The 16500-nt window shown below is 33.5% G+C and overlaps 1 protein-coding gene across 2 annotated transcripts in view; it reads right to left on the bottom strand.

Annotated features, from left to right (window-relative positions):
* Positions 1-1021: 1021 nt before the first annotated feature.
* The window catches only part of LOC131671708 (disks large 1 tumor suppressor protein-like), a 1979893-nt gene continuing 1964414 nt past the window's right edge, over positions 1022-16500 (bottom strand). For both annotated transcript variants that reach the window (XM_058948341.1, XM_058948331.1), the window contains exon 19: positions 1022-1237. In XM_058948341.1, the coding sequence (XP_058804324.1) occupies positions 1125-1237 (113 nt within the window). In that variant the 3' untranslated portion in view covers positions 1022-1124. The remainder of the gene's footprint in view (positions 1238-16500) is intronic.

The following is a 16500-nucleotide window of genomic DNA, read 5'->3' on the forward strand; positions in this document are numbered from 1 at the left end:
TGACTTGATCCCTTTAGTATTTTTTTAAGGGAAGGGCACGTTTCTGAACAGTGATGATACACTAAAAATATCTTTAATAATGACTTAGGACAATGATTCATTTGTCATATAGTCTATTTATTAACTTATTGTATAGCGCTTAAATCGTAATATTATTTCAATAATAACTTGATTACAAAATCTAGATTAACGAAATTTAATGTTAATAATATATAAAACCAATTGATGGCTGGGGGTGGTTTTAATGGTTTTTTTTAATGTATATTGTGAGCAGTGTGTATGTTAAAAAATGTAAACAAATATCAAATGTTACGTGAAAAATTTAATGATGTATGCTTCCTAACAGAATAGACTCATAGATCAGTGAAAAAGACAAAGATAATATTGTAACGAAATAAAGTAAGAGCTAAATTAGAAATCGGATAGCAAAAATATCAAAAACGTAAGATAGAATTTTGAAAATTTAATGAAAGTATAAAAGAAAAACGACACTCAAGTGTATATTATGTGAGTGTACGATAAAAATTAAAATTATACGATTTAAATCTGTACAACGAATATTTTTTATTTTTATAGCATTTTTACTTATTGCATACTGTTAATATTATAATTATGATAATATTAGTTATGATAATAGAAAAATGAATAGAGTTCATTGCCGAAAATGATTATGAACTTCAACTTAAGTAAATTAATTTAATATAATATTATTATAGTCACACTAGATCTCAATAATTAAGCAAAAGTAATAGTAATAAGTGTTAAACTTTATCTTCCTACACCATTTAAAAAATGATTGGGGAGGTGAGTCTGCATTTTCATGACTATAGGGGACCAAGACTAATGCGTACAAGTACTTAATTTACCTCTGTAGCATTCTACGTGGACGTAGTTCTTGAAGTAACAATAACAACAATATATAGTAACGGATCCTTGATTCGAAAAATTATGATAAAAATTTGGTGTTCACTTACGGCTTAAGTTCGATGATGATAAGATATTTCATTTCACATTAAATTTTATTAAGTCTTTATTACCTTTTTTTTTTAATACACTAAAAAGGTGTTTTGAATAACATGAAAAGTTTTATTTCTACATATTTATTAACAATTTTAAAACTTGCTTTAGCTAGCTCCTCGATATTTTGATGGAATCCAAATTTTTGGTCCAGTCTCTCTAGCAATAATGTCTAAAATTTGTTGGTAGACTTTCTCATAATCATCATCTTCAATTATACCTAGAAAAATAATTTACAGTTTGAATAATAATTATATAGTAAGACTTCAAAAATTTAAGTCTAATGAACGCATCAGAAATCGAATTCTTAAGGTGGTCTAATCATTGAAATCATATAAATTCATGTACATATTTATATTTCACATAATTTCGAAATAAATCCATAATTTTGTATACATAAACAACTTTAGGTATGTTATTATGTTTGACGTTATGAGATATAGCACTTTAAGCAAGAGTAACTACTAAATATTTAAAGAAAGAATAAAATTAAATTCATTTCTTCTCCATTTCCAATTTTTACAATGCCTTCAATCGTATTTTTAACTCTTTTGTTTTTAGCTCTTTTGTTCTATAATATTTTTTGGATTCGATCAATGGAAAAAATTTTATGTTTTTAACATAGTTTCATGTGCATATTATATATTACTGTAATTATTTTAAGCATCCCTATTTAGAGGGGCTTATAATATTTTAACGATATTTTAATCAAACAATAATAAGTACCTCAAAATAATAACCTCAATAATTAGTACCTCTAAAGCAACGATTCTTTATCAATAAAACTAAAAAATTTTGTTACTATATTAGAATAAGCATTCTTAAAAATATACAGGCCGTAATAACAGTACCGAAACGGTCCTGTATGTTTTCAGGTAATGTAATCTTGAAAAAGGTTAGGGTCAGGTCTCTTGTAACTTTTTGCAAGAAATTCAATGGTGACCTTGGATTTGACCTTGAATGGAGTTTCAAGGTAATTTGAAGGTCAACTTTGTTTTTTTAAATGGAAATCCCTACTTTTTATCCCGGATTCGGATAGAGCGGTAAATTTTACGATCAAATCATGTAATATGTGTGGGGTCCAAATAACCCCCACCTTACCCCTAAAGTCATTTCGAGGTCGACCTTACTTTTTGAATAGGAACCGTCATTTTTCATCGCCGGTTTGAATTCTACGTGAAATTATACGTTCAGATGATAGGATATTTATAGGGTTCGAATGACACCCCACCTCACCTTCAAAGTCATGAATCATCCAGCAGTCATTTGCCAAAAAGTTTTGAGATATAGAAGATTTGGAAAAGCACCGCGCAATTCCTGTAATGGTGAACAATCATCAGAGAGGGCATAAAACGGATGAATATGTTCAAAATCACATTTAATAATAAACAGGAGTTAACGTTTTGTAAGCTCTCACTTGTTGGGTGTGTCCGATTTTTTTATTTCTTTGTTTTTCTCTGTAATCGTACGTGATTACGAAAATAATTAGTAAATAAATAGGTTGCATATTCTTTTAGGCAATCTAAGAATAAAAATCGTAGCATGATATATGAAAAATCTCCTCCTGCACTTTTCCAAAAGAGGTAGAAAATTGGATTGTATTCTTGTGATACTATATTGCATACTTGTGATTACCTTAGGGAACCAAGGATGTTGTCTACAGATATTTATTATTTATTTATGTGTAGTATTTGAAATGAAAGAAGTTAGTTCTTGAAGTAAATTTAACAATAACAAGTATAAGATATTCGGATTCTTCCGAATAAGTAGATTGAAAAATTTCTATGAAAATATTTTTTTTATCAAATAAAAAGAAAACGTAACTGATGTTAAAATTTATTTAGGGGATGGAATAAACTCAAATGCTACCAACGCCTTTTATTATACAATTCAGTTCTCAAATTTTATGATTTAATAACTCTTAATGAAACATTTTTAACTATTTAGAATAGTTCCTATTCATAAAAAATTACGAGGTGAAAACACAATCTTTAGTTTATAGCAACTAGATCCATATTAAATTATTTGAAATAATAATACGCATTATATGCTTTTGTTACCTTTAGGAAACAATCTGTAAAGCAGAAAAGTTATCTCGGCGAAAAATTATCACACTTTTAAAATTCCTATGTGATTGTCTTCTGTGAGTCTAAAGCTTTGGGGAAAAAAATTAATCCGAACTAAAAAAACTAAAAAATACATGTATTATTAACAATAACATAATGATAAAAAATCCAAATGTTTAATCCTCATGAAACTGTTTTTGAACCAGTTATCGCATCTTAAAAATGGCAATGACAATTCAAAGCTTCTGCCTTTTAGCTTGAAAATGAATGGTCAAGAAAGTTTATACCTTGATTTTTACCCGACTTACAAGTATATTAATAAAAAAATCGATTATTTTTTATTCAAATTCAAATATCTGAAAAATTCATAAAGATACAAAAAAGTTGTAAGAAGAAAAAAGATGTCATTTTACATGAAAAATATAAATTTTAAGTAACATAAGGAATTCAATCATACTGTTATACTGGTATGTATATTACGTAACACGTATTAGCTTGTATACAAACAAACGAATATCATTGTTGAGTCCTGTTTTCTTTGGATGTCGGGAGACTCTCCTCCAACTACTTCTTAGTTTTGTTGAGCGCTTGTATAAAATGTGCTTGAAGCACCATTCGCAGCCACGCACACTACACAAGTCGAAAGGGATTCAGATTTTTCAAATAAATTTCTCTAAAACTATTTCAGAGAAACTTTATTTACTGCTTCTTTCTTATAATGCAAAACTGTTCGCTCGCGACTTGGAATAATGCGTCGACTCTCTCTATCGTCTGCCTCTATCTGCCTTTTTTTGCTCGTCGTTTCGAAAAAGAGGAAACTTCTTTCCAGCCAATAGTGAAGAAAAGGTCAGTCTATCTTTGACGCAAATACAAATATCACCGGCCAAACAGCTCATCACTTCGCTCTCCTCGTTGTCAAATCAACGGCGAGAATCACGAATTTTCCTTTTCATATGACGACTCTCGTGAAGGCGAGAAAGAGAGAGCAAGTTCAAAAGTTAAAAAGAGTGATCAGATGGGATCCGACGGAGAGGAACAAGAGATCGAGAGAGATGAGAGTCCGAGAGAGAGAGGGAAGAACTTCTTCTCTCTCGGCCTCACGGTGCTCTACTCAAAAAGTGCATATCGAGCGCTATTATGCAGGTTTATTAATTCTGCCAAAGACAGCCTTTACTCGTAGATATACGTGTGCATTTTTGCGACCACAGAGAGTAACAAATCTGCCATTTAGGCGTTCTTGCGTGAGAAACTTTGAAATGAGTTTTCTCACACAAGCATTCGCTTAGTGACACCTCAGCATCTGGAATCTGCTCTAGTTTGGGACGAAATACCTCCCTCGATATTTGAAAAGTGTGAAGCTTGTTAAAGAAGCTCCCACTTTGAAACTACCAAAAGAACTCTATTTATGTATTGCATGGACTAGTGCTGACAGATCCACCGCTGAGGTGTACTATTTCTACACAGATGTAAGATAGATTTATGACAATGTTATTAGTGATTGTTTGGCTACATAATTTATCCATAGCTTCAGCCGCACGCCATCCGAAACTACTGTCTTATTTATCAGCGGTGACAGTGTTATATCGCGACTACGTAGCCGTGACGTGTAGTTTTAGAGTATGTATGATCATTCATTTATTAATAATTATTATAGTGACAGGAACTTACCTGGGTTATTATTTCGAGTTAAATTGGCTGCTTAGCTCTATCTCGATGAAGTATATGTGAGGTCGGTCGGTAATGATGCACGAACACTCGATTTAAGTAATTATTTATTTATTCATGAACAGAAATGATTTCTCAAAAATAACAATAGATAAAATGTACGTTATTCGGCCGTCGCGCGTCGCGAATCAGCTCGTAAGAACTTTAACAAATTTTAATGCTATTGAGTAGTCGCGCGTCGCGAATCAACTGCGAAAAGTCGAGTCTCTGTTTGGACATTGACTTTTCGGCCCGTATTAATGTGTTGAGTAATCAGAAAATCAAAATGTCGGGCGCCCCAAATTTTCGGACTACTCATCTTTTAATTTCGCTGGGTTTGTATTTCGTAAAAATGCCGTTCATCGTTTATACATTATTTCGTTTTCAATCGATTGCTGATGAAATCGATTGAAAACGAAATCAAGAAATATTTACGTCTCAGGAAGTAACAACAGTGACGTTCCGCAGGAGTGGTGTTTCCTTAGGTTTGATACGCGAATGGTGATAAACCTTCCATAGGAGTAACTCTTTCTTCTTTCTTTAAGATTTGGGTGTTGTATTATTTTTCCGGCGCTTAACTGCTAGGGTCCCTTATCGTAGGATTAATCAATATAATTTGTTTTTTAGCAAGATGTTGAAGACTTATCGTCTAAGGCTTTTAGCTTAGTATGTAGTTCTTGCAATTCTTGATTTGGTTTCTTTCCGCTGTCGTTCTTGAAGGTGATCTTGGGTGGTGTGATTTTGTAGAGGACGGATTGCCTATCACATACCATGCTCTCTTCTCGTGACGATGTGAGTCATTTCTCGACATCTATTGCAGGTTTTGCGAGATAAAGAAATAAGTGGGCCGGTGATGACCATACCGCAGCAAATAGTTGCTATAAATCCCATTGTTAATAAAATCCTTAATATCCTTGTAGTGCCAAGTTAGCTTTTTCATTGTGGGAGAGAAACATATAAAAGAGAAAATAAATAAACATTCCGTTTATTTACTCAGTAGTTCAGTAATTCTACACAAAATCTTCGGTTGTTCTGGTTTATACTTGATAACCTTACAATATCGCCGTAATACTTCAATTTTAGTTAGATTAACTTCTTTGAAGTTTTGGTTTTAGAATGTTATTACGATAATTACTAATTCTACTATTTCACGAGTTACACTTACGATTTACTTGTCACAGAAGCATCGGTATTAATAATGTCATTATGCATGCTACAGTTATTCTTAGTGGAAAGAGTATTTAAATTTTCTTCATGGCTGAGCGGTGTACAAGAACTGTCTGAGACAGTACTATCGATTTTACTACATCTTAAGCGAGTCAAGCGTAATTTGTTTGTGTACTAGATGACTACCGTATTTGTACGTAATCTTCATGTTTTCTGATTCATTTTTACTTCCTGAAACTTGTAGAGGCCTCGTTATTGTGGCACGTATTTTCCAATCCTTGGTTTTAATAGTAGCATGACATAATCTCCAACTTTAAAAATACAAAATTACATCTTCTATTATAAAAGCGTTTGGAACGTTTCTTTGCATTTATTAAATTTGTCCGAGTAAGTTTCTGCATATCGGCCAGTCGTTCTGTAAGTCTGGCTACTTAATTGCAATACGTGTTTCCAGAGTCTTCTTCGACTGAAGTTTTTGGGCCAGGCATGCGAGCCAATTTACCACATACGCACTCATACGGTGTTAGTTTCATGCATTCATGGACACTTGTGTTATAAAAGAAGTCGACGCATTCGCAGCATAAGTTTTATTTTCTTATATTATTAGTGTAATTGATTAGCCATTTAGTTATTGAGTAGTGCATCCTTTTGCTATTTGTTTGTGATCGGTACGCCGTTGTATTACGTATTTTTATACGACATAGTTTTGCCATATTTTTTATCAATAAACTAATAAACTTTATTTCTTGATCTGTTGAAATCAATTTCATGCAGCCGTGAATGAAAATAAATTTTCATAAAACCACGCTTGCTATAATTTTCGAAGTTGTTTTTGGGAATGGTATTAACCCAATATGTTTTGTTAGTAAGCATTGAATTGTTAAAATATAAGAATTGTCTTTCCTTATTTTTTCCAGCGGACCGACCTTATACAATGTTACCTTTTCAAAGCAAGTTCCCGGCGTATCCGTCAAAATCATTGGTCGTTTTGTTTTTTCGACGCCCTTGTGTCCATTGATAGAGGACTCATGAATGTCACGGACTATCTCTGTTCTTATGGCACTATCTAGTAGTTGTACTAGATTCCTACAGATCAGAATTTTAGTTTGAGTATCTTTAAAATAAATCTTGAGAAGATCGACGATTTCGTTCCATTCTGTGTCGTCAATTTGGTTTGTTTTTGATATTTTGACTGATACCAAACTAAGCAAAAGATATACTTCTAGAAAGGATTCTATCACACTTTTCAATATTTCTGGGTCTATTGTTCTTCTAAGGTTTTCCTTTACAAGCAGCGTTATGAGGTATTTGTTTTTATCTTGATACACCTTTATCTTACTAAGTGTCAGTCCTTGATGAGACGGAAGTCTACCTTTGTTTTCAAAAGTTAGGGTTTCAGAATCTAATGGTTAATTTTTGACGGTTACGAAGTAAGTAAAATTGTCTTTCGCGAGTAAGAAGTTATCTCTAGTTTTAATAATATTACAAGCTGGTTTCGGCCTGTTTATTTTACTAAGACCGAATTCATAGTCTACTTCGAATGAATCATCGTCGTGGGACTCGTCGTCAGTGTAGTCGTCCGTTTTATCGCGGCTTGTATTGTTTGACGTTTTAGAAGCTGGATTACTTGTGGAAGGCCTGTTTCCGATCGGGATCTCATTACCCGTTATAGGATCGTCTTTAGTTTCTGGCCGATAATCAGGACTGATCGGCATTTCTTGGACTATGATAAAATCCATAAAATCGGTCAGTGGCGTAGGTGAGTTAGACTCGGAAGCTATAGTAGGGTTTATCAAGTCGTCCGTTTCTCTGTTTCTTATGGCTACTTCCGCGGGTTGAGTGTTTAACGTGTTCTGAGGGGTAGTACCGTCAGGTTTCTCTTGTAACTCACTGTCAATGGAGGCCTTCAGGATTTCTTCTATTCTTTTGCGTTCTTCATCTGAAAGTCTGTGTGTTGTTCGAGGAACTTTCTGAAGATATACATTCGTCAAAATGCAGTCAAAATCTATTCTGTCTTCATAGTCTGAGTCGAACAGGATTTTGTAGGTTTTGTTTCCAGTCAACCATTGAATTTTAATTCAGTATTGGCCCTTGCATATATTGTACTTAGCTTTGCATGAAATCTCCGTTTCCTATATTAGTTCACTTTCTTGACCGATTTGTTTCGGACGTGTTTCTGATGGCTACGTGCTTGTTGACTCGATTTCGCTTCATTTCCTGATCATTAATATATCTTCGAGTAACGGTGGGTACATTGATAGCGGATCGGAAACGCGGTTGTCCTTACCCAGACTGTAGGTAATAGTGAAATCATATTCCGATAATTTAATTTCTATCTCTTTAAACGTTAGTTCGGGTATTTGAGGTTTCGCAACCAGACTAGCGGCTGATGATCTGTAATCGCGGTGAATTCTCGAGCGAAAATATAGTTTCAAAATTGTTCTATACAGTATACTATCGCGAGCAGTTCTTTTTCTATTGTACTATAAATTGACTTTGAATTTGATGAGTGTAGAGAAGCGAAGTAAATTGGTAGCTGCAAATTTTCCCGCCTTTAATCCTCCTATAGCTTAATTCGAGGCATCTATGGTTACGAAAAATCGTTCCTCAAAATTAGAGTATATCAATATAGGTATAATTATATTTATATACATGTCCCTCAGATATGCTCACAGTTTTAGCCAGTTTGAATGTTTACTTTTTTCTGCGAGACAGAAACATTAGACGTGTTTTTTGTACTCGGCGAGTTTTTTTTTGTCGAATACAATGGATAAAAGTGTTTGCATAAAATTTTGTGTAAAAAATGGAATTAAGTGCTCCAAAACACTTGAAATGTTGACAATGGCATAAGGTGAGTCTACCTTAAGTCAAACAAATGTTTACAAATGATATGGGCTCTTTCAAGATGGTCGAGAAGACACCGACGACGAACTTCGCTCTGGACACCCCAGCACTTCAATAACTGATGAAAATGTTAAAGAAGTGAAACAAATGATGTTAGAAAATCGTCGAATTACTATTAGAGAAGTGGCTGAAGACATCAACATTTCTGTTGGCTCGTGCCATGTAATATTTTCCGAAGTTTTGGGCATAAAACGTGTAGCGGTAAAATTTGTTCCGAAACTGTTTAATTTTGAACGATCAATAAAGAGTATTACCTTGAAGTTATGCGCTGTTTGCGAGATGCAATACTAAAAAAACGTCCGGAATTATGGGAAAAAAATCATGGATTTTGCATCACGAAAATGTACCTGCTCACTCACCATTGCTTATGTCGAACTTTTTGGCGAAAAACAAAATCACAATCATGGCTCAGGCACTATATTTACCCGATATGGCCCCGTGTAACTTTTTCCTGTTCCCAAAACTCAAGAAACCCATAAAAGGACGAAGGTTTAGAACGATGAGGAGATAAAGAAAAAATCGCTAGAAGAACTCAAGGCTATACCAGAAAGTGCTTACCAGAAATGCTTCGAGGATTGGAACAAACGTTAGTACAAGTGTATTATATCTGAGGGGGATTACTTTGAAGGGAATAACATAAATATTGATGAATAAATAAATATTTTTTCATAAAAATGAAAATTCACCTTACTTTTAGAATATACCTCGTATGTGTAGAATTGAGAACAGGTTCGATCCATTTAGCTGTGTTAATTTATTGATTAAATTTGGTATCGGGTAGGGGTCAGATTTCGTTTTCTTGTTCAGCTCTTTGAAGTTAACCACGACTCTCCATTCATTTTCTCGCTTGGGAACGACGAATAAGGGAGCGTTGTAGTTACTATCCGAGGGTTCTATGATGCCTACTGCTGACAGCTAAGCTATTTCACTTACTACTATTTCTTGCATTTTTTGAGGAATGAGATACTGGCGTACATGTACCGGGATGTCGTTTGTTATTACTATCCTATGTTTTGCCGCGTTGATAAAAGTTAAATTATCAGTAGGTAGATAAAAGGCCTTGTCTGTTTTCTCTATTAAATGTCGGAATCTCTGTACTTTATCGTCAGGTAGGTTACCGAAATTGATTAAATTCATAATCTGATCGACTCGATTATGGTTTGGACCTGAATATTTTTGGGGTTCTCGGGATCTGTCAATATTCAACGAGGAAAATTCTGTGGTTTGGCAAGCTGGGCTATAATTAGATGTAGTGTGGGTATTACCTTCCGTGTGAACTTTAAACGTAGCGAGTACGTGAACCTGGTTGGCGTCTACCGTATTTTTGTTATACAATATTATTTCTGAGATTTTCAAAGTATCTTAGACTCAACTGTTTGTATTCTGTATTTCTTCATCCATTGCGACAAGGACGTTCCTATTTATGCAATGCTGAGCCAATAAACAAGGTCTGTTCTGTGCCTTTGTAGGTTGTACTGTGTCATTTATAGCAAATTTATTCGTATCTATATTACGTATGTTACGAAGGTTCAGTTCCAAATCAATTAGTTCGCTTAAATCTTCTGCTGAAACATCAGTTTCATGCGAAGTTTCAGCTAAGTCAGTGTTACTTACCCTTGCGTTCTCCGGGTCGCTCGCCTCGTCAGTGAATGCATGAGCCGGAGAGTAGGAGGTCAACTCCAGTTCGTGAATCGACTCGCAACCTTCTGGATTTGTCAAGAAACCAGGCATTATGTTCATTTGATAGTACATGACTTCTAGGTAGAAATTAAGTCTTGGAAAGCGTAATTTGAGCGTATGTGAGTTATCGTTGGTGACTGGCAGATCCAATCATCAATTCAAGTTGTCAACTAGTACGTTTCCTGCTCGAATATTTGGATAACTGAATTCTAAGTAAAGTATGTAGCCTCTGTAGAAAAAAATAGGGTTCTTAAGAGGCAATTTAAGGACTTAAGTTACATATGCTGAGACCTCGTGTATTAATTTGTTCAAGAAAGGATACTCATTCGCGCGAGTGAACATTGTTTCCAAACGCATGCACTGTTCGTTTTGAAAAAACGGGCTCCTAACAAAGCGGTGGTAGCTACAGGAAAGTCGTCAGCTATGACTATGAAGTGAGCCTGAGAATCAGCTAGGTAAACAGTTGTAGTACCCAGCGCACAAATATCTCCCCTATTACTCCGCGTATTAAAGGATTATTATTACATACGTATTATTATTACATATCTATAAATAGGTCTCGACGTAAGCCGGAAATCTTTATTATATTTGGCTCTGCTCCCCAGTCTAACATGGCGTCTACTTTATTCGAGTAAAAATCGTCCGATGTAAGTTCGATTGCCGGTATCACTCCGGAAAATCCTAAATTCACACGGTAGATTGTTTTTTCTCCACCGCTGTCAGGATTGTATTTACCGGATGCTGGTTTGTTTGCGGGACTGCCTGTGCGTTTTCCGCCAATTTCCTTCCTTGTTCTTCGCACATGCCTTATACTTGAGGCTTAGACAATCGTTCGCGTAATGTCCGTTCCTTTTACAATGTGTGCAGCTAGCTTCTGCATCGTATGGTTTCTTGTCGAATTGGGGTGGAGGGCGCAAGTTAGAATTTCTAGATCTTCTTTGTAAACCACATTGAGCCTGCGCTGACGTTGTTCGTGTCTGCGTTCCTTGGGCGGGTTGTTCTGGAAATTAGCAGGGGAGTTTCGTAACTCATTGGAACCATGCTATTTCCGGTTACGCTAGATCTGCTTCTCTACCATTATCGCGTCATTAAAGACTTCTTGCAGGGTCATTCCTCGTCGATTTTCTAGACGACAGCGAAAACTGTAAATCGTCGCAAAATCCCTCTATAGTTTCGCTGCTTAACTTAGCCCTTTCCGTCAAAGACAATTATGATTTCGTCTCATTTCTAATGGCCTACTATGTATATTTCTACATTTACTCTACTACTATATTCCTACTATGCAGTCTCTGATGTTGGTTATTCTGTTTATGTAGTCCAGGATAGCCTGGCTGCGTTGCTTTACAATGGTCGCTAGTTCGTCCTGATATGTGTTCACGCTGGTACTTGTTGAAAATACTTGTCTTAATAATGTCGAGAAATCTTCCAAGTCGATGAATCGCAGGCCCTCGATAGCCATGTAGGCTCTGTCATCTAATTTATTTGTAAGCAGTTTGATCAATTCTGGTTGAGTTACTGCTGGTACCAGCCTTTGAGCACATCGGCATGCCCGTGTTACGTCCCGAGACGTAACTATTTCTTCATTTTGATTTCATCAGCAATCAATTGAAAAACGAAATAATGTATAAACAACGAACGGCATTTTTACAAAATACAAACTCAGCGAAATTAAAAGATGAGTAGTCCGAAAATCTGGGGCGTCCGACATTTTGATTTTTTGATTACTCAACACATTAATATGGGCCGAAGAGTCAATATAAAAACAGAAGACTCGACTATTCGGCAGTTGATTCGCGACGCGCGACTACTCAATAACATTAAAATTTGTTAAAGTTCTTACGGGCTGATTTGCGACGCGCGACAGCCGAACAACGTATAATTCACCTACTGTTATTTTTGAGAAACCATTTCTGTCACTGAATAAATAAATAATTATTTGAATCGAGTGTTCGTGCATCATTACCGACCGACCTCATATATACTTTATCAAGATAAAGCTAAACAGCCAACTTAACTCGAAATAATAACCCAGGTAAGTTCCTGTTACTATATTTACTAATAAATGAATGATCATACATATTTTAAAAATACACGTCACGGCTACGTAGTCGCGACATAACAAATTGGTTCCGGTACTAAATGGGTGTTTGTTTTATATAAAATAACATTCTAAATGAAATCACATTTTAATGAGTAACAAAAACCTCTCTAGCCCTATTGAAGCAAAACGACTGACGCGGCTTCAGGTAAAAAATAAACCAGAGTTGGAAAGTGATATAGTGCAACCGAGCACATCCGTTATAGATCCTTTTAAACGATCAAGGAACTTAGTACACTCTCCTCCTAAAGGAATTAGTAGGGAAAATACGGAAAAAGCATTAAATAATATAGTAACACCTAACGAAAACACGGTACAAGAAGTACAAGTATTTAATACATTGGACGTAAACAACTCTGTAGAAAATCCACTTAAACGATTAACACAAAATTTTGAACACTCAAATTCATCATTAGATTTGGACTTTACTCTTGATCAGAATTACGAATTTTCATTTAATAATAACGAATACACAGACATTGGTGGTATTTGTAACGAAGAGAGTATTTGCAAAGACGCGAAACGTACAATAGATACGACGGAACGACCAGACAAATAGCACTCTATAATCCAATCATCCAAACAAATAACTTTGAACAAGTCGATAACGACGGTATAAAAACAGGCAACAAAATGACGCAACCGTTACGTTTACCACTTAAATACGTTGCGGATTTAGTTCCAAAGTTCGATGGAAAAAATATGACAACTAATGAATATATTGAAAAATTGAAACACGTAAAAACAATTGTTTCTGAGTCAGATGAACCAAGTTTAATATCAATTCTGAAAATTAAATTGGGCGGAGAAGTTTATAAAGCATTAGTAAACATCAAAAAGGATAAGATAAATGATTATATCAAAGTGATAAGGCAGCTATTTCCCTCCTTTGACAATATTCATAGTTTATATGGGAAATTTACGGAAATCATCCAAAAACCAAATGAACCCGTCTTAGCATATGCAAACCGTTTACAGGAAATAGTTTTGCAAATTAAAGAAATGAAAAAGTTAGAAGCAGATGTAACTGACGAAGATTTCAAAACGTATGAAACAGTATTAAATGCTGACGCGTTAAAAATTTTTAAACAAGGTTTACAACAAGACATTCGTCTGGAATTAGGAAATCACATTAATTTGGGCACTGCTTTACAAGTCGCTATTGAAATTGAAACAAATGGTACCCCCCATTAACAATGGTGAAATGCCCTCTTTCGAAAACCTCAAAATAACCTTTGGCTATCTTTAATATAGTGTTTAAGAAGTGCTTTGCCCATATAATTAGCCTCCAACCTCCCCCCCATATATATATATATATATATATATATATGCAAAAAACGATTTTTTTACGAATTATTTTTTTTCTCGAAAAATAATAGCGATATCAGTACAAAAAAAAATCATGGATATACTACTTGCCAAAAGGAATATACCTGATTTTTTTCACATCTTAAGGTGGTGATTTTCTAACCTAAAAAAATTCCCGAAATTTTCAAAGTGCGATAACTTTACTTAGAAAAGTGGCTACAGAAAATTTTTTTTTTTTAAATTACGTCTTTTTTTCTGACAAATTCAGTGGTATCGTTAGAATTTTGAAAATCGTAGTGGGTCATTGAGAAAAAGTCAAAAAACTGAGTTTTTTCGACTTTTTTCGTGGTTTTTGGTCGCTAATTCTTCGCAGTCGATTTCTATGCCAAATCTGATTACACCATTCGATTCTACAGGAAAAATTACATCGAAAACATATATAATAACTTAGAAAATAATAATGGATCATCGTTGAAAAAATTCAGTAAGCTGCGTACAGGTACCTAGTGTACCTCTGCAGAGTTCAGAAATGAACTAAGTATTGCAGTAAATAAATAAATAAAATAAATAAATAAATAAAATAAATAAATAAATATATGCATATATATATATATATATATATATATATATATATATATATTTATTAACTATGCGCAGCTGGATGGACTTACAGATTGACAATATGTCGGCCGTGAAGGGCCAATAGCAAAGCAGTCATGATACCGTCATGCAATGTCATGGTGCTGTTTTATAACCATAGCAGAGCAATCTAATTACGGAATCCGGAACGGAATAGAGAGGGGAATCAGAACATAGAAATCTCGGATGTTAGATGGTTTCACCTTTTGACACTCGTTGCATGTTGAATGTTTTTTTATTGAAAAAAGCACTGATCCGATTGAACTCTCAACTTAAAATTAAATAGGAATTAAATTGGAAACTTGAATAGGAAAATTAAATAGGAAACTTGAAATTAAATAACCAAAAATTATACTTGTCAGTTAGTTTGCCAAGTTGACAACCCAATATAAAAAAGACATACCATGTGAAAACACTGAAGACATTTGGATATTTGGATTGAAAAGTATATATAATTCAAAAGGTATGATAATGTCAATTTTTGCGACTTTAATATCAGTATTAATTATTCAATATACATTAATACATTAATGTAGTAAATTAACCATCACACACAAAACTTGGTATCAATATAGTTTGAATGGCAGACGATAATTTTTAAATTATTGTAGGAAAGAAATTACGATTCCATTAATTATATTCTATTTATTAATTTATTTCAACAGTTTTAGGTACCTTGGAATACATATTTCTGGTACGCTTCAGGCTATAGTACTATTAGTTGAGTTTGTTTTCATTTCCTTGGATAATTTCAAAACATTTTTACATTATCCATAGTTGAATATGAAATTGTAATCCTACTTCTGAATATAAATCATTAAAACTGTATTATTCCAATATTATTTTTTTTATAGTAAACAATAAGTTAACAATTATTGTACTGCATATTTTAATAGAATAATTTTTTTTTCATCAAATAAAAAATTCTATCGAAAAATTCTTTTCGCATCTTTTATAAGTTTGATAATATATCAAAAAACTTTTCTTTCCCTAAACTTTATATTATAAAATTTGTTGCATCTACTTTTAACTTTAACTTTTTTTTTTTTTTTTTTTTTTTTTTTGTTACGAGAGTCTTTTTTTAATTTTCTTGTATTTTTTAAATATTGGAATTATATTAAATTAACTAATAGCCAATAGATTTTGCAAGTTATTTTGACACATCAAATAAAGCAAAGATTTTTTCAAGCAATATATTACTATGAGTGCTACCATAACTATGTGTGATTATTTAATAGTAATTGGTTTTGCAATCGTATAAATTGTGATACACTTGTTGTAAAATAGTCAAACAGAACTATTGAAATTGCTTAAGATTTTATAATATTCTGTAATTTGTACAAAATTAACTTTATCGTTTGTATGGTAGCTGATTATCGTAAGAACTTTTATTTCTTCCTCGTTTTAACATAATTTATATGTTTTCATGTTGGACCATGGAAAAAGAGTTTGACATAATAAATATACTCAGTTTTTGACGTGTGCAATTATGTTTTAGATTTCCCTTTTCTGCAATTTATACTTTCATGATCTACAGGAATGAATATTTAACTTTGATTGTTTTCATTTTCTTTTTAATTATCTCTAACAAACTTCCATATAAAAATATATATGCTATGAAAATTCCGGTGGTGATTTTCCAAATAGTTAGAAAAATAAGTATTAGAGCATTTGAATGTTTCAAAGATAGTAAAAGAAGTCTCGAGCTTTTGATTATTTACAGAAATGTTTACTACTAAATATTTCGTTAAAATTGTACTTGTTGTGATATTAAAATCTAGTAATTTGACATTATGAAAATTAAAATATGATCCTTTTTGTTATTACAGACACATAAGATGTCTTCTGATGATGAGCCTTCAGTCAAAAAGCCTCGTTCAAGAAATGAATCAAAATGTATTTCGTGCGACAAACATA

This window comes from Phymastichus coffea, unplaced genomic scaffold (genome assembly GCF_024137745.1).
Source record: "Phymastichus coffea isolate CEN01 unplaced genomic scaffold, Cenicafe_Pcof_1.1 PCOF00010, whole genome shotgun sequence".
NCBI classification, from domain to species: Eukaryota; Metazoa; Arthropoda; class Insecta; order Hymenoptera; family Eulophidae; genus Phymastichus; species Phymastichus coffea.